Raw genomic sequence first — 25,355 nt, forward strand, 5'->3', positions numbered from 1 at the left:
ATGACTTAACCCTTTAACCTTTTGGAAGATCTTAATGTCAAATAATAAGTTACTCCAGGGCCCTTCTTCACTGCAGAACTGACTTAAAAAAAAACCTAACTATATATGAAATAAACTAGACCTTTCTTACCTTACTGATCCAGCTATTTAGAGCTATTCCCTGACAGCAGTGACTCACCAACCAATCACATTGCAGCTTTCCTGTGATGTCACTGTCCTAGCACAATTGAAGTCAATGGGAATTGGGTGAAAGCTCTCCCCTGATTGGAGTCATATCAAGCAAAAAGGATGATGATTGTGTTTGTTGCAGGCCAATCATCTCAGACACAGGACACCACTGTAGGTGTTCCTCAGTGTAGTGTCCTAGGCCCAACCATATTCAGATGCTTCATCAATGACCTTTCGTCTATCATAAGGTAAGAAGTGGGGATATTCGCTGATGATTGCTCAGTGCCATTCACAACTTCCTCATATATTGAAGCAGTCTGTGTTCACATGCAGCAAGACCTAGGCAACATTCAGGCTAGAGCTGACAGATTTGTGCCACACAAGTGCCAGGCAATGACCATGTCTAACGAGAGAACCTAACCTTTGCCTCTTGCCATTCAACAGCAATTACCGTCACTGAATTCCCCACCATCAACCATTAGGTGACCATTGATCAGAAAAAAGTGGGTCAGCCATATAAAGAGGGTGGCTACAACAGGTCATAGGTTGGGAATTCTACAGCGACTAACTTACCTCCTGTCTCCCCAGAGCCATCTACCATCTACAAGGTAGAAGTCAGGAGTGTGAAGGAATACTCTCCACTTGCCTGGATGAGTGCAGCTCCAACAACATTAAGGAAGCTCGACACCATCCAGTACAAAGCAGCCCGCTTGATCAGCACCCCTTCAACATTCACTCCCCCGCCCCCCACCACCACTGGCACACAGTAGCAGCAGTGTATACGATCCACAAGATGCACAGAAGCAACTTTCCAAGCCTCCTTTGACAGAACCTTCCAAACCCGTGACATCTACCACCTAGAAGAACAAGGGCAGCAGATGCATGGGAATGCCACCACCTGCAAATGCTCGACAAAATAACTCACCATTCCTGACTTTGTACTATATTGCTGTTAGTTTACTGTCGCTGGATCAAAATCCTGGAACTCCCTCCCAACAGCACTCTGGGTATCCTTACACCACATGGACCGCAGCAGTTGGAAAAGGCAGCTCATCAGCATGTTTTTGGGGCAAATAGAGATGAACACCAAATGCTGGTCTCGTCACCAAAGCTAACATCCCATAAATGAATAATACAGGACTATTGCTTGACTCTTCTTCTGCCTCACCTCATCTGCTGCTGAAACCCTGATCCATGTCTTTGTTAGTTCCAGACTTGTCTATTCCAATGCTCTCCTGGCCAATCTCACATCTTCCACCCTGCATAATTTTGAGCTCATCCACATCACTGTTGCACATTTCCAATTTTGCACCAATCCTGTTCACCCATTAACGCTATGCTCACTGCTCTACTCTGGCTCCGGTCCAGCATCACCTCAATTTTAAAATTCTCATTCTTGTTTTCAAATCCCTCCATGGCCTCACCCTGCCCAATCTCTGTAGCTTTTTACATTTATAGAGTTCTGAGATCTCTGCACTCCTGTGTGTCCCGGATTTTAATCACTCCGCTACTGGTGGTCATGCCTTCAGCCTTGGCCCCAAATTCCCCTGCCAATCTAGTTTAAACCCTCCCCAGCAGCACGAGCAAATCTCCCCGCAAGGGTATTTGTCCCAGTCCTGCTAGGATGCAACCTGTCCATCTTGTACAGGTCCCACCTGCCCCAGAACTGGTCCCAATGCATCAGAAATCTCCCTCCCTCCTACACCAGTTGGCAAGCCATGGGTTCAATCGCTCAATTCTCCTATTCCTATACTCACTCGCACATGGGACTGGGAATAATCCTGAGATTACTGCTTTCGAGGTCCTGCTTTTTAATCTCCTTCCTTGCTCCCTAAAATCTGTTTTCAGGACCACATCCCCCTATCTCTGTCATTGGTGCCACATGGACCAGACCTCTGGCTGTTCACCCTCCCAGAGAAGAATGTCCTGTAGCTGCTCCGTGACATCCTTGACCCTGGCACCAGGGAGGCAATATAACATCCTGGAGTCACATCTGCAGAAATGACTGTTTGTTCCCCCAGCTAACGAATCCCCTAATCACTATTACTCTTCCACTCTTCTTTCTCTCCTTCCATGCAGCTGAGCCACTTGTGGTGCCACAAACTTGGCTCTGACTGCACGCCTCTGAGGAACCATCGGCCTCATTAGTATCCAAAATGGAAAACCAATTAGCGAGCAAGCTAGTCTCAGGGGACTCCTGCACTACCTTCCTGGTTCTCTTAGACTGCCTGGTGGTAACCCATTCACGATCTGCCTGCATGCTCCAAATCTGCAGTGTGATCACCTCCCTAAACGTGCTATCTATATAGTTCTCTGCCTCATGGATGCACCACAGTGACTCCAGCTTCCGTTCAAGCTCTGAAACCAGGAGCTCAAGCTTGTCCGGCCGATGACATTCCTGCAGATGTTTGTCTTGGACACATGGTGCGTCCATGAGCTCCCACGCTGCATTGGAAACAAAGCTGATTTATTTGAGATTTATTCAGAATATTAAACTTCAGTCCAGTTATAGGGTTAACACCAGCAAAAACAAACGACAACTATCAGAATGAATACGGTTCAGTCCTGGATGTGATTAACAGCAGCAATAACAGCAGAATCCAACCCCTGCATTCACATGTGAACCCTCTGGTGTTTTAGCAGGATGGATAACTGAGTGAATCCCTTCCCACAGATGGAGCAGGTGAGCAGCCTCTCCCCATTGCGAACGTCTGGTGTGTCAGCAGGGTGGATGACTGCGTGAATTACTTCCCATGCACGGTGCAGGTGAATGGCTTCTCCCCTGTGTGAACTCGCTGGTGTTTCAGCAGGTTGGATGACTGAGTGAATCCCTTCCCACACACTGGGCAGGTGAATGGCTTCTCCCCAGTGTGAACGCCTTGGTGTCTCAGTAGGTGGGATGAATAGGCGAATCCCTTACCACACATGGAGCAGGTGAATGGCTTCTCCCCAGTGTGAACTCGCTGGTGCGTCAGCAGTGTGGATGATTGAGTGAATCCCTTCCCACACACGGAGCAGGTGAATGGCCTCTCCCCACTGTGAGTGCGTTGGTGTCTCAGCAGGTGCGATGAATGGGCAAATCCCTTCCCACACACAGAGCAGATGAATGGTCTCTCCCCAGTGTGACTGCGCTGGTGTCTCAGCAGGTGGGATGAATGGGTGAATCCCTTCTGACACATAGGGCAGATGAATGGCCTCTCCCCAGTGTGTGTGCGTTGATGAATTTCCAGACCAGATGGGTAATTGAATCCCTTCCCACAGTCCCTACATTCCCACAGTTTCTCCATAGTGCGGGTGTCCTTGTGTCTCTCCAGGTTGGACGATCAGTTGAAGCCTCGTCCTCACGGAACACATGCACGATTTCTCCCGGCTATGAACAGTGCTATGGTTTTTCAGGCTGCGTAACTGGTTAAAGCTCTTTCCACAGTCAGTGCACTGGAACACTCTCATTCGATTATGTGTGTCTCACTGCTTTTCCAATCACACTGATGTTTGAAATCTTTTCCCACAAACAGAACAAACATTTCTCCTTCCACATTCAAAGGTTGATGTTCAGGTCCTGATGAATCTAGTGACTGTTAGATACTGACATGATGTTTCGTTTGAGTTTCCCATCTGCAAATCCTCCCCTTTCAATACTCTGCAAAAGGAGTTTACAAAAGTCATCACCGTCAGCCCAGGATAGAAATTCAGAACAGACAATTCTAATTTCTATGGAACATTTTTTCCTCTCTTGTTCCCCCCAATAGAACAAAGAACAAAGATAATTACAGCACAGGAACAGGCCCTTCGGCCCTCCAAGCCTGCGCCGATCCAGATCCTCTACCTAAACATGTCGCCTATTTTCTAAGGGTCTGTATCTCTTTGCTTCCTGCCCATTCATGTATCTGTCTCGATACATCTTAAAAGACGCTATCGTGTTCGCATCTACCACCTCCGCTGGCAACCCGTTCCAGGCACCCACCACCCTCTGCGTAAAGAACTTTCCACGCATGTCCCCCCTAAACTTTTCCCCTCTCACTTTGAACTCGTGACCCCTAGTAATTGAATCCCCCACTCTGGGAAAAAGCTTCTTGCTATCCACCCTGTCTATACCTCTCATGATTTTGTACACTCAATCAGGTCCCCCCTCAACCTCCGTCTTTTTAATGAAAATAATCCTAATCTACTCAACCTCTCTTCATAGCTCGCGCCCTCCATACCAGGCAACATCCTGGTGAACCTCCTCTGCACCCTCTCCAAAGCATCTACATCCTTTTGGTAATGTGGCGACCAGAACTGCACGCAGTATTCCAAATGTGGCCGAACCAAAGTCTTATACAACTGTAACATGACCTGCCAACTCTTGTACTCAATACCCCGTCCGATGAAGGAAAGCATGCCGTATGCCTTCTTGACCACTCTATTGACCTGCGTTGCCACCTTCAGGGAACAATGGACCTGAACACCCAAATTTCTCTGTACATCAATTTTCCCCAGGATTTTTCCATTTACTGTATAGTTCACTCTTGAATTGGATCTTCCAAAATGCATCACCTCACATTTGCCCTAATTGAACTCCATTTGCCATTTCTCTGCCCAACTCTCCAATCTATCTATATTCTGCTGTATCCTCTGACAGTCCCCTTCAGTATCTGCTACTCCACCAACCTTAGTGTCGTCTGCAAACTTGCTAATCAGACCACCTATACTTTCCTCCAAATCATTTATGTATATCACAAACAACAGTGGTCCCAGCACGGATCCCTGTGGAACACCACTGGTCACACGTCTCCATTTTGAGAAACTCCCTTCCACTGCTACTCTCTGTCTCCTGTTGCCCAGCCAGTTCTTTATCCATCTAGCTAGTACACCCTGGATCCCATGCGACTTCACTTAGTGGTCCATTCCAACTAAAAGAAGCCAAAGTAAGTAACAAAGTTCAAACAAAAGCGAAGGAACTGTCCCAAATAAACCAGTGTCTGAGATGGTACCTGGAGGTACCCACTGGGCCACCCGAGCACGGACATGACTGAGGAAGGGAGGCCAGCAGCCAGAGTGACACCTCCATCCCCAATATGGTCCCACACATCCTGGACCTACACATTGTTGTTTTAACCCGGTCCAAGAGAAGAGCCTCCAACGTACCCATCCGCCTCTACACTGGGCGGCCAAAGATTAAGAGCATGGAGCTAAAGTGCTACCAAATTTGAGGTGATGGATGGGGGGGGGGGGGGCACGCATCTTAGCAGGACTGGGACGAATATCCTTGCAGGGAGATTTGCTGGTGCTGTTGAGGAGGCTTGAAACTAAATTGTCGGGGGATGGGAACCTGAGAGGGAGCTCAGATTGGAGGGAAGCAAAACTGGTGATTAGTCAGAAGTGTGGGAACCAGGAGCAAGTTTGAGAGAGGAATACCAAGTGTAACAGAATACTGGTGGAGATAGATCGCACAAGCGTAGGGAATAGTACACTATTAGGTGAGTTCAGAGTAAGGGAGAAAGTAATAAAGTCTGAATCAGGGTTAATGTGCATGCATGTGAATGCACAGAGTGTGGTTAATAAGATTGGTGAGGTACAGGTGCAGATTGCCTGATGGAAATATGATGTTATGGCTATCAAAGAGACCTGGCTCAAAGAATGGCAGGACTGGGTATTAAATATTCCTGGTGTTTAGGAAAGGAAAAAAATGGGGAGGGGTGGCAGTACTGATTAGGGAGAGCATTGCAGTGCTGGAGAAAAAGGATGTCCCAGAGGGGTAGAGGACAGAATCTATTTGGCTAGAGCTAATGAACAAAAAAGATGCAGTCACACTGCCCAATGTTGTCTATAGGCCACCAGACAGTGGGAAGGACGTGGAGGAACAAATGTGCAAAGAAATTACAGAGAGGTGCAAAAATTATAGGGTAGTTTTAATGGGGGACTTTAATTATCCAAACATAGACTGGGATAACAGTAGTGTAAAGGGCAGTGAGAGGCAAGACTTCCTAGAGTGTGTTCAGGAAAATTTTCGACAGCAATATTTTGCTAGTCCAATGAGAAAGGAGGCACTGCTAGTCCTGGTTCTTGGGAATGAGGTGGGCCAAGTGGATCAAGTATCAGGAGAGCATATAGGGGATAGTGATCATTGTATCATAAGGTTTAGGCTGACAATGGAAAAGGACAAGGAGCAATCCAGGGTAAAAATAATTAACTGGGGGAAGGCCAACTTCAATGGGGTAAGAATGGAGCTGGAGCGAATAAATTGGAGTCAAAAGCTGGCAGGAAAACCAGTAGATGAAGCTTCAAAGAAGAGATAGTTCAGGCACAGTCAAAGCATGTTCCCTCGAAGGGAAAAAGTAGAGCAAAAAAATCCAGAGCTCTCTGGATGACAAAAGAGGTGTAGATTAAGATAAAAAAGAAAAATTGTGCTTATGACAGATGCCAGGTAGAAAATACTATTGAGAATCAGGCAGAATATAGAAGGTCCAGAGGGGAAGTGAAAAAGAAAATAAGAGAAGCAAAGAGAGAGTATGAGAAAAGACTGGCAGCTAGCATTAAAGGAAATCCCAAAGTTTTCTATAGGCATATAAATAGTAAAAGGAGGAATGGGGCCAATTAGAGACCAGAAAGAGGATTTACACATGGAAGCAGAGGACATAGCTGAGGTATTAAATGAATACTTTGCATCTGTCTTTACCGAGGAAGAAGATGCAACCCAGGCAATGTTGAAAGAGGAGGCAAGTCAGACAGTACAGGAGTTTAAAACTGATTAAGAGAAAGTATTAGAAAGGCCGTCTGAACTGAAATGGGATAAAGCACCAGGGCCGGATGAGATGCATCCAAGGATACTGAGGGAAGGGATGGTGGAAATCGCAGAGGCACTGGCCATAATCTTTCAGTCTTCCTTAGATGGTGGTGCCAGAGGACTGGAGAATTGCAAACATTACACCCCTTGTTCAAAACAGGGAGTAAAGATAAGCCCAGCAATTACAGGCCAGTCAGTTTAGCTTCGGTGGTGGGAATATTTCCGGACAAAATAATTTGGAACAAAATCAATAGTCACATGGACAAATGCGCGTTAATTAAGGAAAGTCAACATGGATTTCTTAAGGGAAAATTATGTTTAACTTACAGGAGTTTTTTTGAGGTAATAGAGAAAGTTGATGAAGGCAATGCTGTTGATGTGGTGCACACTGACTTTCAAAAGGCATTTGATACAGTGTCACACAGACACTGACATGTGAGCAAACTTGTAGCTCATGGAATAAAAGGGACAGTAGCAAAATGGATACAAAATTGGCTGAGTGACAGGAAACAAAGAGTAGTGGTTAATGGATGGTTTTCAGGCTGGAGGAAGATTTGTAGTGCAGTTCCCCAGGGATCAGTGTTAGGATCCTTGCTTTTCTTGATATATATTAATGACCTAGATCTTGGTGTACAGGGCACAGTTTCAAAGTTCGGAGATAATACAAAACTTGGACACATTGTGAACTGTGAAGAAGATAGTGTAGAACTTCAAAAGGACATGGACAAGTTGGTAGAATGGGCAGACAGGTGGCAGATGAAGTTCAATGCAGAGAAATGTGAGGCGAGTCATTTTCGTAGGACATGGAGAGACAATATAGAATAAAGGGTACAATTCTAAAGGGGGTGCAGCAGCAGAGGGACCTAGGTGTATATGTGCATAAGTCATTAAAGGCAGCAGGACAGGTTGAGAGGTTAATAAAGCATACAGTATCCTGAGCTGTATTAGTAGGAGCAAGGAAGTTACGTTGAACTTGTATAAGATACTAGTTTGTCCTCAGCTGGAGCATTGTGTCCAATTCTAGGCACTGCACGTGAGGAAAGACGTGAGGGTATTGGAGAGAGTACAGAAGGGATTCACGAGAATGGTTCCAGGGATGAGGAATTTCAGTTATGAAGATAGATTGGAGAAGAGAAGGCTGAGAGGTGATTTGATAGAGGTATTCAAAATCATGAGGGGTCTGGACAGAGTAGATAGAGAGAAACTGTTCCCAGTCGTGAACGGATCAAGAACGAGAGGGCACAGATTTAAAGTATTTGGTAAGAGAAGCAAAAGTGGCATGAGGAAAAACTTTCACATAGCAAGTGGTTCAGGTTTGGAATGCACTGCCTGAGAAATTGGTGGAAGCAGGTTCAATTGAAGCATTCAAAGGGGAATTAGACAGTTATAGGAAAAGGAAGAATGTGCAGGATTATGGGGAGAAGGCAAGGGAATGGGACTGAGGGAATTGCTCTTTCAGAGAGCCGGTGCGGACACAATGGGCCGAATGGCCTCCTTCGGCACTGGAACAATTCTGAGATTCTGAGGAGCAGCCCCTTCTATACTTCCCTTCTATTCCAACATGCAGCCTGGGAGTGGATGATGCTGCTTGAAACCCTGTTGCCCAGAATGCCCAGAGGGTAGGAGGATTAAGGAAAGGATAAATTCAAAAGCAGTAAGAAAAATGTCAAGGCTCTAGAGCAGAGCAGCATTTTGGGTACAAATAAGCAGAGTAGGTCAGAAAGGGACAGCGAGAGTAACAAAGGCAATTGGGCATGAATGACTCAGATATCGTCTGGAAAAATTAGAAAAAATTCAAAGCTAAAGGCACTATATCTGAATGCACGAAGCATTCGCAAAAAAATCTGATGAATTAATAGCACATAAGGAAATTAAGAGCCATTACGGAGACATGATTGCAAAGTAATCAAGGTTGGGAACTAAATATTCCAGGATAATTAACCTTTAGAAGGGAAATGCAAAATGGAAAAGCAGGATAGGTAGCTCTGATAATAAAGGATAGGATAAGGGCTTAGCTCAGAAAATCAAGTAGCAGCATCAGTTTGGGTGGAACTAAGAAACAGAAAGGGGCAAAAAAACATTGGTGGCAGGTGATTATAGGCGGCCAAACAGTAATTGTAGTGAAGAGTAGAATATAAATAAGGAAATTAGAGGCTATTCTAACAAGAGTAATACAGTAATCATGGTGGTCTTTAATCTTCATATAGACAGGTCAAACCAAATTTGATGTAATAGTGTGGAGGACGAGTTCAAGGAATGTATACAAGATAATTTTCTAGATCAGTATCTCGAGGAACTGGATGTAGCATTGGTGGGAGTTGTTTATAGGTCCCCTCACAGTATTTGGAGTGTAGGGTAGAGTATAAATCAGGAAATTACAGGTACATGCAACAAGAATAATAGTAATCATGGGAGATTTTAATCTTCTTATAGACTGGGCAAAACTAATTTACAGTAATAGTGTGGAGGACGAATTCATGGAATGTATACAAGATAGTTTTCTTGATTAGTATGTCGAGGAACCAAGGGAATAGGTTATTTTGTATCTAGTATTGTGTAATGTGAGAGGGTTAATTAATAACTTGGTACGAAAGGAGCCGCTGGCGAAAAGTGACCATAATATGAAAGAAATTTTTTGATCGAGGGCTTTAAGTCCAAAACTAGGATCTGAAATCCAAAACAAAGCAAAATACGCGGGGATGAGGGGAGAATTGGTTCAGATAGATTGGGAAATTATATTAAAATATATGATGGTAGACAAGCAATGGCTAGCATTTCAAAAATTACTTCATAATTTGCACAAATGTACATTTCTTAGAGGCACAAAATTTACACCGAAAATGCGTCCAACCATGGCTGACAAGAGGAGTAACGATAGTATTATATCAAAGGAGGAGGCTTATAAATTTGCCCCAAATCGTCAGCCTGAGGATTGGAAGGATTTCAGAATTCAGCAAAGAAGGATCAAGCAATTGATAAGGAAAGAGAATAGAGAATATTGAGAGTAGACAAGCAAGAGATAGAAAAACAGATTGTAAATGTTTCATAGAAACATAGAAAATAGGAGCAGGAGTAGGCCATTTGGCCCTTCGAGCCTGCTCCACCATTCATTATGATCATGGCTGATCATCCAACTCAGTAACCTGTTCCCGCTTTCCCATATCCTTTGATCCCTTTCGTCTCAAGAGCTATATCTAACTCCTTCTTGAAAACATACAATGTTTTGGCCTCAACTGCTTTCTGTGGTAGTGAATTCCATAGGTTCACCACTCTCTGGGTGAAGTAATTTCTCTTCATCTCAGTCCTGAAAGGTTTACCCCGTATCCTTAGACGATGAACCTTGGTTCTGGACTCCCCCACCATCGGGAAGATCCTTCCTGCATCTACCCTGTCAAGTCCTGTTAGACTTTTATAGGTTTCTATGAGATCCCCCCTCACTGTTCTGAACTCGAATATAATCTTAACCGACTCAATCTCTCATACGTCAGTCCCACCATCCCAGGAATCAGTCTGGTAAACCTTCGCTGCACTCCCTCTATAGCAAGAACATCCTTCCTCAGATAAGGAGACTAAAACTGCACACAATGTTCCAGGTGTGGCCTCACCAAGGCCCTGCATAATTGCAGCAAGACATCCCTACTCCTGTACTCGAATCCTCTTGCTGTGAAGGCCAACATACCGTTTGTCTTTTTTACCGCCTGTTGCACCTGCATGCTTACCTTCAGCGACTTGTGTACAACAACACCCAGGTCTCATTGCATTTTCCGCTCTCAGTTTATAGCCATTCAGATAATAACCTGCCCTCCTGTTTTTGATACAAAAGGGATAACCTCACATTTATCCACATTATACTGCATCTGCCATGCATTTGCCCACTCACTCAACTTGTCCAAATCACCCTGAAGCCTCTCTGCATCCTCCTCACAACTCACCCTCCCACCCAGTTTTGTGTCATCTGCAAATTTGGAGATATTACATTTAGTTCCCTTATCTAAATCATTAATATATATTGTGAAAAGCTGGGGTCCTAGCACCGATCCCTGTGGTACCCCACTTGTCACTGCCTGCCATTCGGAAAAAGATCCGTTTATTGCTACTCTTAGTTTCCTGTCTGCCAACTAATTTTCTATCCATTGCAATACACTACCCCCAATCCCATGCGCTTTAATTTTACATGCTAATCTCTTATGTGGGACTTTGTCAAAAGCCTTCTGAAAGTCCAAATAAACCACATCCACTGGCTGTCCCTCATCAACTCCACTTGTTACATCCTCGAAGAATTCTAGTAGATTTGTCAAGCATGATTTCCCTTTCGTAAATCCATGCTGACTCTGTTCGATTCTACCACTGTTCTCCAAGTGCTCTGCTATAAAACCTTTGATAATGGACTCTAGAATTTTCCTCACTACCGACGTCAGGCTGACTGGTCTATAATTCCCTGCTTTCTCTCGACCTCCTTTTTTTAAAATAGTGGGGTTACATTAGCTACCCTCCAATCTGTAGGAACTGTTCCAGAGTCTATAGAATCTTGGAAGATGACCACCAACATATCCACTATTTCTAGGGCCACTTCCTTAAGTGCTCTGTGATGTAGATTATCAGGCCCTGGGGATTTACTGTAAGGGCCCTACATTTGTCTTCACCAATCTTTTTCTCTTCACATACCTACAGAAACTTTTACAGTCAGTTTTTATGTTCCCCGCAAGCTTACTCTCGTACTCTATTTTCCCGTTCTTAATCAATCCCTTGGTCCTCCTTTGCTAAATTCTAAACTGCTCCCAATCCTCAGGTCTGTTGTTTTTTCTGGCAAATTTGTATGCCTCTTCCTTGGATCTAATGCTATCTATAATTTCCCTTGTAATCCATGGTTTGGCTACCTTTCCTGTTTTACTTTTGCGCCAGACAGGAATAAGCAATTGTTGCAGTTCATCAATGCACTCTTTGAATGTTTGCCATTGCCAATCCACCGTCATCCCTTTAAGGAACGTTTCCCAATCCATCATAGCCATCTCGCGCCTCTTACCTTCGTAGTTTCCTTTATTAAGATTCAGGACCCTAGTCTCAGAATCAAATACGTCACTCTCCATCTTGATGAAGAATTCTATCATATTATGGTTGCTCATCCCCAAGGGGATCTCGCACAACTAGATTGCCAAATATTCCTCTCTCATTACACAATACACAGTCTAGGATGGCCTGTTCTCTAGTTGGCTCCTCAATGTATTGGTCCAAAAAAACCATGCCATATACACTCCATGAATTCCTCCTCTACGGTATTGTGACCAATGTGATTTGCCCAATCTATATGCAGATTAAAGTTACCCATAATTACAGATGTTCCTTTATTGCATGCATCTCTAATTTCCTGTTTAATGCCTTTCACAACATCACCACTACAGTTTGGGGGTCTATATAGGGTTTTTTGCCCCTTAGTGATTCTCAGCTCTACCCATACAGATTCCACATTGTCAGACCTAATATCCTTCCTCACTATTGTGTTAATTTCCTCTTTAACCAGCAATGCAACTCCACCACCTTTTACTTCTTGTCTGTCCTTCCTAAATACTGAATACCCCTGGATGTTCATTTCCCATCCCTGGTCACCTTGCAGTCATGTCTCCGTAATCCCAACTATATCATACCTGTTTACATCTATTTGCGCGATTAAATGAATCCACTTTATTGCGAATGCTCCGCGCGTTAAGGCACAAAGCCTTAAGGCCTGTCTTTTTAACATTACTTGGCCCCTTCCCAATATTTTTCACTGTGGCTCTGTTTGATTCTGGCCCTTGATTTCTCTGCCTAACACTTTTCTTATTCCCCTTACTGTCTTTTGTTCTTGTCTTTGATTCCCCCCTCCTCTGACTCCTTGCAAAGGTTCCCATCCCCTTGCCTTTTTAGTTTAAACCCTCCCCAACCACTCTAGCAAATATTCCCCCGAGGACATCAGTCCCGGTCCTGCCCAGTTTGTACTGGTCCCACCTCCCCCAGAACCAGTCCCAATGTCCCAGGAATCTAAAACCCACCCCTCACACCATCTCTTCGGCCACGTATTAATCCGATATATCCTGCTATTTCGGCTCTGGTAGTGATCCTGAGATCGCTACCTTTGAGGTCCTACTTTTCAACTTACTTCCTAACTCCCTATATTCTGCTTTCAGGACCTCATCCTTTTTTTGTTACCTACATTGTTTGTACCAATGTGTACCACAACCACTGGCTTTTGCGGCCTCAGAAATGCCTATCTATTTCCCTTACAATTTGAATCCCCTATAACTATTGCATTCCCACACTTTTTACTCCTCCCCTGTGCAGCAGAGCCAACTGTGGTGCAACAAATTGGGCTGTTGCTGATTTCCCGAGAGGCCGTTCCCTCCTCAACAGTATCCAAAGCAGTATATCTGTTTTGCAGGTTAATAGCCACAGGAGATTCCTGCACTGCCTGCCTAGTCCTCTTGCTCTGCCTGGTGGTCACCCATTCTCTTCCTGTCTGTGGAGTCTGAGCCTGCGGTGTGACCACCTCTCTATACCTGCTATCCACGATACTCTTCACCTCGTTTCAAAAAGTATGTAAATAGGAAGAGATTAGTGAAAGTAAATGTGGGCCAATAAGAGGCAGAAGTAGGAGAAATGATAATGGGGAATAAGGAAATGGGTAGGAGGGTCATTTGACACCTCAGCGGGTGGTTGTCCCTGCCCTTTTGCAAGTCATCCCAAGCCGGCTAAGAGTCCCATGCTCAGGGTTATGAAGCATGGTCAATGGTGGAACCAGTGAGTTTTCAACAGTGATCATGGAAGAGCTAGAACCTTGAGGGACAACAGCTGCTTAGAGACGAAAGATCCTTTGGGAAGAGGAGTTGTATTCCCTTTGAAGGAGGGAACAGAAAGCAACGTCATGTACTTTTTGCTCAGTCATATTGCTAATTTCTTATGGAAGTTAAAAAATGGGAGGCTGCTACGAGCAACCAAAAATTGTAGGACCATAAAACATGGAGAATTGAGCAGTGGCCCTGCCCTTGAGCAGATCACTACTACTAATGAGGAAAAGGCAGCGACATTAAACAAATACGTTGTTTTTTTTTAAGAGATACAGCACTGAAACAGGCCCTTCGGCCCACCGAGTCTGTGCCGACCATCAACCACCCATTCATACTAATCCTATACGAATTCCATATTCCTACCACATCCCCACCAGTCCCTATATTTCCCTACCACCTACCTATACTAGGGGCAATTTATAATGGCCAATTTACCTATCAACCTGCAAGTCTTTGGCATGTGGGAGGAAACCGGAGCACCCGGAGGAAACCCACACCGGAATTGAACCCGGGTCGCTGGAGCTGTGAGGCTGCGGTGCTAACCACTGCGCCGCCCAATCTGCCATCACAGTAGAAGACACAAAAACCTGCCGGAAATAATCACTAATCAAGAGTCTAGTGATTAGGGGGAATTTAAAGGGTCCAGAAGGCGCCCATTAACCTGGACCCGCTCTGTGCAAACGGGGAACCAGGAGCCTCAGGAGGACAGCAAGTGCCCCCGCTCCCCGGGCCTGTCACCGCGGGGGTAAACACGAGGCCTGCAGTCTCTTATTCGGGCCGCAGGACGACCCCAGGTGTTTCTGAAACTTCCCAGCCCACCCAAAGCTGCAATTCCTCCCCTGCGCCCACAATCTCCTCCCGAGCCGCCTGTTCCGTCTCAGTCCGTCAGTGTGCTTTGGTTTTTGTTTCCAGACATTCCTGTCTCCCTTCAATAGGAAACCTTAGCCCCTCCTTTTAATTTATTAGTTTCAAACAGTACCTGCCACCCCGCTTGGGACAAAGGTGAAACCTGAAATTTCTTTATTCGGGGCTTGCGGCCTACACCAAGTAGTTCTGAAGCCTCCGTCTGCCGGCTCTCACCCGCGATAAAAGCGACTCCAGCGTCCGCACGGCTCTGCTCGCACTGATATTACACATGCTCCAGATACAGGCCTGCGCCTGCGCACTGGGCTACTGCAGAGTGAGTAGGGTACATTCAGTACCGCGGGGAATACTGGGTAACAGCCCCGCCATTGTTAACCCCAACTGATGATGGAAATTAATACTCTGGTCGGAATGTGATGAAATTTTTAAACAACACATATAGAAACCCAATTGCATGGACGCTCTGTGACGGTTAAGACCTGGATTTGATTAATATCATTTTGGATATATTTGCCTGAGCGGGAGCGCAGCACAGGCTCTCCAGACTGATTCTATGATTGAGGAGAAAAGATTAAGTAGAAGAGACCTATATTCCTTCGAATTCGATGAATTCCTGGTGATTAACTGAAACATTTAAAATCCTCAACAGACTTGACAGAGTAGGTGCTGGGAAGATGTTTCTCCTGGCTAGGAAATGAATAATGGAAAATAAACAGATTGCAGTTGAATTGAACAGGTATTTTACATTGGTCTTCACTATAGAGGATACAAGTAACATCCCAGAAATAGCTGTAAATCAGGAAATGGAAGGGAGGGAGGAACTCAAGAAAATTACAATCACCAGGGAAGTGGTACTGAGCAACTTGTTGGAGCTGGGTCCTGATGGACTCCATCCTGGAGTTTTAAAAGAAGTGTCCAGTGAGATAGTTGTTGTGTTGGTTTCAATTTTCCCAAACATCCTAGATTTGGACAATGTTCCAATAGATTGGAAAATAGGGACTGTGTAACTTCTTTATTCAAAAAAGGGAGGGAGACAGAAAGCAGTTAAACATGTGCTGTGGATAAAGGATGGATGTACTGTACATACATTTCCAGAAGGCATTTAATAAGGTGCCACATCAAAGGCTATTGCGGAAAATAAAAGCTCATGGTGTAGGGGGTAACATATTGGCATGGACAGAAGATTGACTAGCTAACAGGAAACAGCGAGTCGGCATAAATGGTCATTTTATGATTAGCAAGATGTAATGAGTGCTGTGCCAAAGGGGCACAGATGTGCTGGGGCCTCAACTTTTACAATTTATATAAATGACTTGGATGTAGGGACCGATGGTATGGTTGCCAAATTTGCTGATGACACAAAGATAGGTAGGCAAGTAAATTGTGAAGAGGACATAAGGAGGGTTAGTGAGTGGACAAAGATCTGGCAAATTGAGTATGATGTGGGAAAATGTGAAATTGTCCATTTTGGAAGGACGAATAAAAAAGCATATTATCTAAATGGTGAGAGATTGCAGAGCTCTAAGATACAGAGGGATCTGGGTATCCTAGTGCATGAATCACAAAAGGTTAGTATGCAGGTACAGCACATAATTAGGAATGTTAATACAATGTTATGGTTTATTGCGAGGGAATTGAACACAAGTGGGAGGTTATGTTTCAGTTATTCAGGGCATTGGTACGTCCACATCTGGAGAACTGTGTACAGTATTGGTCTCCTTATTTAAGGAAGGATGCAAGTGCATTGGAAGCAGTTCAGAGAAGGTTTACTGGACTAATACTTGAAATGGGCGGGTTGTCTTATGAGGAAAGCTTGGACAGGCTAGGCTTGTATCTGCTGGAGTTTAGAAGAGTATGAGGTGACTTGATTGAAACATATAAGATCCTAAGGGGTCTTGACAGAGTGGATGGGGAAAGGATGTTTCCCCTTGTGGGAGAATCGAGAACTAGGGATTACTGTTTAAAAATAAGGGGTCGTGCATTTAAGAGAGATGAGGGAAAAAAAAAATTCTCAGAGTCATGTGTCTTTGAAACTCTCTTCCTCAAAAGGCGGCAGAAGCAGAGTCTTTAAATATTTTTAAGGCAGAGGTAGATAGATTCTTGATAAGCAAGAGGGTGAAAGGTTATCAGGGGTAGGCGTGAATGTGGAGTTGAGGTTACAATTTGATTATCCATGATCTTATTGAATGGCAGAATAGGCTCGAGGGGCTGAGTGGCCTACTTCTGCTCCAAATTCGCATGTTCCTATGTGAGTCTAGAACTACAGGTCACAGTCCCACAATAAGAGTTCAGGAATTTAGCATTTTTTCATTTCATTCTTTCATGGGATGTGGGTTTTGCTGGCAAGGCCAGCATTTGTTGCCCGTCCCTAATTGCCCTTACGAAGGTTGTGTTGAGCTGATATGATGAAACTTGTTTTTAAAGAAAGGATTAAAATTCTCCACTACAAAGAGCTGTGGATGCACAGTTATTGCGTATGGTCAACACAAATATTGATAGATTCTTTGATACTAAGGGAGTTAAGGAATATGGGGATAGTGTAGGAGGATCGTATTGAGGTAGAAGATCTTATTAAGTGGCGGAGCAGACTTCAAGGGATATGTAGCCTACTCCTGCTCATAGTTATGTCCTTATGTTCCTCTCCTCAGGCACTGACTTTGGCTGGGTACAGAGTAAAGCTCCCTCTACACTATCCCATCAAACACTCCCAGCGTAGGGACAGCATGAGTTAGATACAGAGTAAAGCTCCCTCTACACTAAGGTTATTCACCTTCTTCACATGAGGGGCCCACATTACAATTTTTGTCTTACATATAGGGGCTGGTGAGACAATTTCAGAAAGATAAAGGCATTAAACATTTAGCTTATTAATCAAAACAATAACAAATGTGTATTTTTGTGAATGAAAAATGAAAAAATAATTTATTAACTTTCTTTCTCATCACTATGTTGGACACAGATTTAGTCATAGTCAAAGAGTAACAGAGTTATACAGCACAGAAACAGGCCCTTCAGCCCATTGTGTCTGTGCCAGCCATCAAGCACCTAACTATTCCAGTCCCATTTTCCAACGCTTGGCCCGTAGCCTTGTATCCTATGGCGTTTCAAGTGCTCATCTAAATACCTCTTAAATGTTGTGAGGGTTCCTGCCTCTACCACCTCTTCAGGCAGTGTGTTCCAGATTGCAACCACCCTCTGGACGAAAAACTTTTTCCTCAAATCCCCTCTAAACATCCTGCCCCTTATCTTAAATCTATGCCCCCTGGTTATTGACCCCTTCGCTAAGAACAAAGAAAATTACAGCACAGGAACAGGCCCTTCGGCCCTCCAAGCCTACGCCGATCCAAATCCTCTATCGAAACCTGTCGCCTATTTTCTAAGGGTCTGTATCTCTTTACTTCCTGCCCATTCATGTATCTGTCTAGATACATCTTAAAAGACGCTATCGTGCCCGCGTCTACCACCTCCGTTGGCAAAGCGTTCCATGCACCCACCACCCTCTGCGTAAAGAACTTTCCACGCATATCCCCCCTAAACATTTCCCCTTTCACTTTGAACTCGTGTCCCCTTGTCATTGAATCCCCCACTCTGGGAAAAAGCTTCTTGCTATCCACTCTGTCTATACCTCTCATGATTTTGTACACCTCAATCAGGTCCCCCCTCAACCTCCGTCTTTCTAATGAAAATAATCTTAATCTACTCAACCTCTCTTCATAGCTAGCGCCCTCCATACCAGGCAACATCCTGGTGAATCTCCTCTGCACCCTCTCCAAAGCATCCACATCCTTTTGGTAATGTGGCAACCAGAACTGCAAGCAGTATTCCAAATGTGGCCGAACCAAAGTCCTATACAACTGTAACATGACCTGCCAACTCTTGTACTCAATACCCCGTCCGATGAAGGAAAGCATGCCGTATGCCTTCTTGACCACTCTATTGACCTGCGTTGCCACCTTCAGGGAACAATGGACCTGAACACCCAAATCTCTCTGTACATCAATTTTCCCCAGGACTTTTCCATTTACTGTATAGCTCACTCTTGAATTGGATCTTCCAAAATGCATCACCTCGCATTTGCCCTGATTGAACTCCATCTGCCATTTCTCTGCCCAACTCTCCAGTCTATTTATATTCTGCTGTATTCTCTGACAGTCCCCTTCAGTATCTGCCACTCCACCAATCTCAGTGTCGTCTGCAAACTTGCTAATCAGACCACCTATACTTTCCTCCAAATCATTTATGTATATCACAAACAACAGTGGTCCCAGCATGGATCCCTGTGGAACACCACTGGTCACACATCTCCATTTTGAGAAACTCCCTTCCACTGCTACTCTCTGTCTCCTGTTGCCCAGCCAGTTCTTTATCCATCTAGCTACTACACCTTGGACCCCATGCGACTTCACTTTCTCCATCAGCCTACCATGGGGAACCTTATCAAACGCCTTACTGAAGTCCATGTATATGACATCTACAGCCCTTCCCTCATCAATCAACTTTGTCACTTCCTCAAAGAATTCTATTAAGTTGGTAAGACATGACCTTCCCTGCACAAAACCATGTTGCCTATCACTGATAAGCCCATTTTCTTCCAGATGGGAATAGATCCTATCCCTCAGTATCTTCTCCAGCACCTTCCCTACCACTGACGTCAGGCTCACCGGTCTATAATTACCTGGATTCTCCCTGCTACCCTTCTTAAGCAAGGGGACAACATTAGCAATTCTCCAGTCCTCCGGGACCTCACCCGTGTTTAAGGATGTTGCAAAGATATCTGTTAAGGCCCCAACTATTTCCTCTCTCGATTCCCTCAGTAACCTGGGATAGATCCCATCCGGACCTGGGGACTTGTCCACCTTAATGCCTTTTAGAATACCCAACACTTCCTCCCTCCTTATGCCGACTTGACCTAGAGTAATCAAACATCTGTCCCTAACCTCAACATCCGTCATGTCCCTCTCCTCGGTGAATACCGATGCAAAGTACTCGTTTCGAATCTCACCCATTTTCTCTGACTCCACGCATAACTTTCCTCCTTTGTCCTTGAGTGGGCCAATCCTTTCTCTAGTTAACCTCTTGCTCCTTATATATGAATAAAAGGCTTTGGGATTTTCCTTAACCCTGTTTGCTAAAGATATTTTATGACCCCTTTTAGCCCTCTTAATTCCTCGTTTCAGATTGTGCCGACAATCCCGATATTCTTTCAAAGCTTCGTCTTTCTTCAGCCGCCTAGACCTTATGTATGCTTCCTTTTTCCTCTTAGCTAGTCTCACAATTTCACCTGTCATCCATGGTTCCCTAATCTTGCCATTTCTACCCCTCATTTTCACAGGAACATGTCTCTCCTGCACGCTAATCAACCTCTCTTTAAAAGCCTCCCACATATCAAATGTGGATTTACCTTCAAACAGCTGCTCCCAATCTACATTCCCCAGCTCCTGCCGAATTTTGGTATAGTTGGCCTTCCCCAAATTTGGCACTCTTCCTTTAGGACCACTCTGGTCTTTGTCCATGAGTATTCTAAAACTTACGGAATTGTGATCACTTTTCCCAAAGTAGTCCCCTACTGAAACGTCAACCACCTGGCCCGGCTCATTTCCCAACACCAGGTCCAGTATGGCCCCTTCCCGAGTTGGACTATTTACATACTGCTCTAGAAAACCCTCCTGGATGCTCCTTACAAATTCTGCTCCATCTAGACCTCTAACATTAAGTGAATCCCAGTCAATGTTGGGAAAATTAAAATCTCCTATCACCACCACCCTGTTGCTCCTACAGCTTTCCATAATCTGTTTACATATTTGTACCTCTATCTCACGCTCGCTGTTGGGAGGCCTGTAGTACAGCCCCAACATTGTTACCGCACCCTTCCTATTTCTGAGTTCTGCCCATATTGCCTCACAGCTCGTGTCCTCCATAGTGCCTTCCTTCAGCACAGCTGTGATATCCTCTTTGACCAGTAATGCAACTCCTCCACCCCTTTTACCTCCCTCTCTATCCCGCCTAAAGCATTGGTATCCTGGGATATTTAGTTGCCAATCATGCCCATCCCTTAACCAAGTCTCAGTAATAGCAATAACATCATACTCCCAGGTACTAATCCAAGCCCTAAGTTCATCTGCCTTACCTACTACACTTCTTGCATTAAAACAAATACACCTCAGACCACCAGTCCCTTTGCTTTCATCATCTGCTCCCTGCCTACTCTTTCCCTTAGTCACGCTGACTTCATTATCTAGTTCCTTATAGGCTTTAGTTACTACATCCTTACTCTCTACTGACCTCATTTGGTTCCCATTCTCCTGCCACATGAGTTTAAACCCTCCCCAACAACGTTAGCAAAAGCACCCCCAAGGACATTGGTTCCAGTCCGGCCCAGGTGCAGACCGTCCAATTTGTAATAGTCCCACCTCCCCCAAAAATCTGAACCCCTCCCTCCTGCACCATCTCTCAAGCCACGCATTCATCCTGACTATTCTTTCATTTCTACTCTGACTATCACGTGGCACTGGTAGCAATCCGGAGATTACTACCTCTGAGGTCCTACTTTTTAAACTTGGCTCCTAACTCCCTAAATTCTGCTTGTAAGACCTCGTCCTGTTTTTTACCTATATCATTGGTGCCTATGTGCACAACGACAACTGGCTGTTCACCCTCCCCCTTCAGAATGTTCTGCAGCCGATCTGAGACATCCCTGACCCGTGCACCTGGGAGGCAACATACCATTCGGGAGTCTCGTTTTCGACCACAGAACCGCCTATCTACTCCCCTTACAATCGAATCCCCTATGACTATAGCCCTTCCACTCTTTTTCCCGCCCTTCTGAACAGCAGAGCCAGCCACGGTGCCATGAACCTGGCTACTGCTGCCTTCCCCTGGTGAGCCATCTCCCTCAACAGTATCCAAAACGGTATACCTGTTGTGGAGGGGGATGACCGCAGGGGACACCTGCGCTGCCTTCCTGCTCTTTCTCTGCCTTTTGGTCACCCATTCCCTTTCTCCCTCAGCAATCCTAATCTGCGGTGTGACCAATTCGCTAAACGTGCTATCCACGACCTCCTCAGCATCGCGGATGCTCCAAAGTGAGTCCATCCGCAGCTCCAGAGCCGTCATGCGGTCTAACAAGAGCTGCAGCTGGACACACGTCCTGCACGTGAAGGTGTCAGGGACATCAGCCATGTCCCTGAGCTCCCACATTGAGCAAGAGGAGCATGTCACGGGTCTGAGATCTCCTGCCATTTTTAATCTTAAGGTTAAACTTAGTGAAATGAAAAAGAAACGAAAAGTTTTTTTCCCAATCACACGATTAAAAAAAAGAGAAATAGAAAAAGCCTTACCTTATCTACACACCACCGAGTCCTTTTTTTTTGGTTAGAGGAGGAGGGCGGGTGGGAGACACTACAGGTGTAGTGTCTCGGGTTCAGAAACAGCCCAAATATATAGGGTTTTACTTACCCAGCAGCCCCCTGGTCTCCGCCGAAAACAAAAAGAAATTAAGTTTACTTTAAACTGACCTTCCCAGCTGCTCACTCGCTCGCACTCTCTGCTCCCGAAAAAGCTGCTGCAATGAAAGGCAAGTTATTTTAAACGGCCCAAGTATATAGGGTTTTACTTACCCAGCAGCCCCCTGGTCTCCGCCGAAAACAAAAAGAAATTAAGTTTACTTTAAATTGACCTTCCCAGCTGCTCACTCGCTCGCACTCTCTGCTTCTTCCTATCGAAAAAGCTTCTTCCTATCTAACCTATCAATGCCCCTCATAATTTTGTGTACCTCAATCATGTCCCCCCCTCATCCTTCTTTGTTCAAAAGGAAAACAACCCTAGCCTTTTCAGTCTCTCTTCACAGCTGAAATGCTCCAGCCTAGGCAACATCCTGGTGAATCTCCTCTGCACCCTCTCCAGTGCAATCACATCCTTCCTGTAGTATGGCGACCAGAACTGTACACAGTACTCCAGCTGAGGCCTAACTAGCATTTTACACAGCTCCATCATAGCCTCCTTGCTCTTATATTTTATGCCCCTGCTAATAAAGACAAGTATCCCATATGCGTTCCTAACCACCTTATCTACCTGTGCTGCTGCCATCAGTAATCTATGGACAAGTACACCAAGGTCCCACTGACCCTCTGTACTTCCTTGGGTCCTACCATCCATTGTATATTCCCTTGCCTTGTTAGTCCTCCCAAAATGTATCACTTCTCAGGATTAAATTCCATTTTCCACAGCTCTGCCCATCTTACCAGCCCATCTATATCCTGTAATCTCATCACTATTTACGACACCACCAATTTTCGTGTCATCTGCGAACTTACTGATCATACCTCCTATATTCACGTCTAAATCATTAATGTACACTAAAAACAACAAGGATCCCAGCACTGATCCCTGTGGTACACCACTGGTCACAGGCTTCCACTCGCAAAAACAACCCTCGACCATTACCCTCTGTTTCCTGCCTCTAAGCCAATTTTGGATCCAATTTGCCAAATTGCCCTGGATCTCATGGGCTCTTACCTTCTTAACCAATCTTCCATGCGGACCTTATCAAAAGCCTTACTGAAGTCCACGTAGACTACATCAACTGCTTTACCCTCATCTACACATCTAGACAACTCCTCGAAAAATTCAATCAAGTTAGTTAGACACGATCTCCCCCTGACAATGCCATGCCGACTATCCCTGCCTCTCCAAGTGGAGATTAATCCTGTCCCTCAGAATTTTTTCCAATACTTTCCCAACCACAGATGTTAGACTCACTGGCCTGTAATTACCTGGTCTATCCCTGCTACCCTTCTTGAATAGTTTAGTGAGATACCTGGCATTTTTTCACTTGTGCAAGTAGCCAATGTTTGCCCATACACTTGTTCTACTGATGCGAGTATTCCAGATAGATGTCCATCTGTCAGGAGTAATCCTGATCACACTCTATCCCCAACCCCAACATTCTTTCTCTCTCTCACCTGCCTCTCTCCCTCTCTCTGGGTTCCCACCCCCACCTTCTCGCTCTCTCTCTGACGGTACAGGGAGTGGGAGCATTCAGCACAGCAAATTTGCAGTTGGCCAGTTTTCTTTTCAAAAGTCACGCTGTCAGAACCCGCTGGAAAACCCCGAATCTGTCCGAAGTTGGGAAACCGCTATTCCCCATGTCAGCAGTTGTCAGCTGTGTAATTGGCAGACAATGTGCAATTGAAGATGACAATGGAAAATTTCTCATCCCTAATACATCCACGGGCTGGATGGAAACCTTTGGTGAATCTCCTCTGCACCCTCTCCAGTGCAATCACATCCTTCCTATAGTGTGGTGACCAGAACTGTACACAGTACTCCAGCTGTGGCCTAACCAGCATTTTATACAGCTCCATCATAACCTCCCTGTTCTTATATTCTATGCCTCGGCTAACAAAGGCAAGTATCCCGTATGCCTTCCTAACCACCTTATCTACCTGTGCTGCTGCCTTCAGTGATCTATGGACAAGCACCCCAAGGTCCCTCTGTACTCCCTAGGGTCCTACCATCCATTGTATATTCCATTGTCTTGTTAGACCTCCCAAAGTACATCACCAAAGTTCACTTGAAATCTTTATCTGGATTTGATGAAAATATTTGGTTCTTGATAGGCAAACAATTCAGCTGCAGTTGCAGTCACAGTTCCTTCAACGGAGAAGACTCGGAGGGCGGAGTTCCAGACCAGTAAGTATAAAAAACTTACCTCAGGGATTCGCGACCTACATTCTCGGAGGGCGGAGTTCCAGACCGGTAAGTATAAAAACTTACCTCGGGGATTCGTGGCCTACATTCTCGGAGGGCGGAGTTCCAGACCGGTAAGTATTAAAAAACTTACCTCTACTAAAAAAAACCTGAAAAGTGACGTCACAAGAAAGCTGTGACCTGATTGGCTGGTAGGGAATTTGTACTGAATTTGAAAATAAAAGTGATAAAAATTGATTAAAACCCTTAATTAACTAATTAATAAGTGGAGTAACTAAACCAGAGGGAGGAGATTACTCTATTTCGTTAGCATTTAATATTTATAGTAGAATATAGGGCGGCACAATGGTTAGCACCGCAGCCTCACAGCTCCAGTGACCCGGGTTCAATTCTGGGTACTGCCTGTGTGGAGTTTGCAAGTTCTCCCTGTGTCTGCGTGGGTTTCCTCCGGGTGTTCCGGTTTCCTCCCACATGCCAAAGACTTGCTGGTTGATAGGTTAATTGGCCATTATAAATTGCCCCTAGTATAGGTAGGTGGTAGGGAAATATAGGGACAGGTGGGGATGTGGTAGCAATATGGAATTAGTGTAGGATTAGTATAAATGGGTGGTTGATGGTCGGCACAGACTCGGTGGGCCGAAGGGCCTGTTTCAGTGCTGTATCTCTAAACTAAACTAAACTAAACTAAATGTCCTGTAATTAAAAAAAGGGGCGGCACAGTGGTTAGCACCGCAGCCTCACAGCTCCAGTGACCCGGGTTCAATTCTCACAGACCGCATGGATCGGTTGGAGCAGCAACTGGATGCACTTAGGAGCATGCAAGTGGCAGAAAGTGTCATAGACAGGAGTTTTAGAGAAGTGGTTACACCCAAGGTGCAGGCAGATAGATGGGTGACCGCTAGAAGGGGCAGGCAGTGCACGAATCCCCTGTGGCTATCCCCTCTCTAACAAGTATACCGTTTTGGATACTGTTGGGGGGGATGGCGTATCAGGGGAAAACAGCAGCAGCCAGAGCAGTGGCACCATGGCTG

General features: G+C 45.1%; 1 protein-coding gene across 1 annotated transcript; it reads right to left on the bottom strand.

The window, feature by feature from the left end:
- Window positions 1-917: 917 nt before the first annotated feature.
- LOC137372358 (zinc finger protein 436-like) lies at window positions 918-14,874 on the bottom strand. The gene is made up of 2 exons (XM_068036251.1): window positions 14,732-14,874; window positions 918-3,808 (listed from the first exon to the last, which is right to left on the bottom strand). Exon 2 carries the CDS (start codon window positions 3,453-3,455, stop codon window positions 2,913-2,915), a length of 543 nt encoding a protein of 180 aa, XP_067892352.1. The 5' UTR covers window positions 3,456-3,808; window positions 14,732-14,874; the 3' UTR covers window positions 918-2,912.
- Between the last annotated feature and the right edge of the window lie 10,481 nt (window positions 14,875-25,355).

The sequence above is a fragment of the Heterodontus francisci genome, chromosome 7 (genome assembly GCF_036365525.1).
Source record: "Heterodontus francisci isolate sHetFra1 chromosome 7, sHetFra1.hap1, whole genome shotgun sequence".
Taxonomy (NCBI): Eukaryota; Metazoa; Chordata; class Chondrichthyes; order Heterodontiformes; family Heterodontidae; genus Heterodontus; species Heterodontus francisci.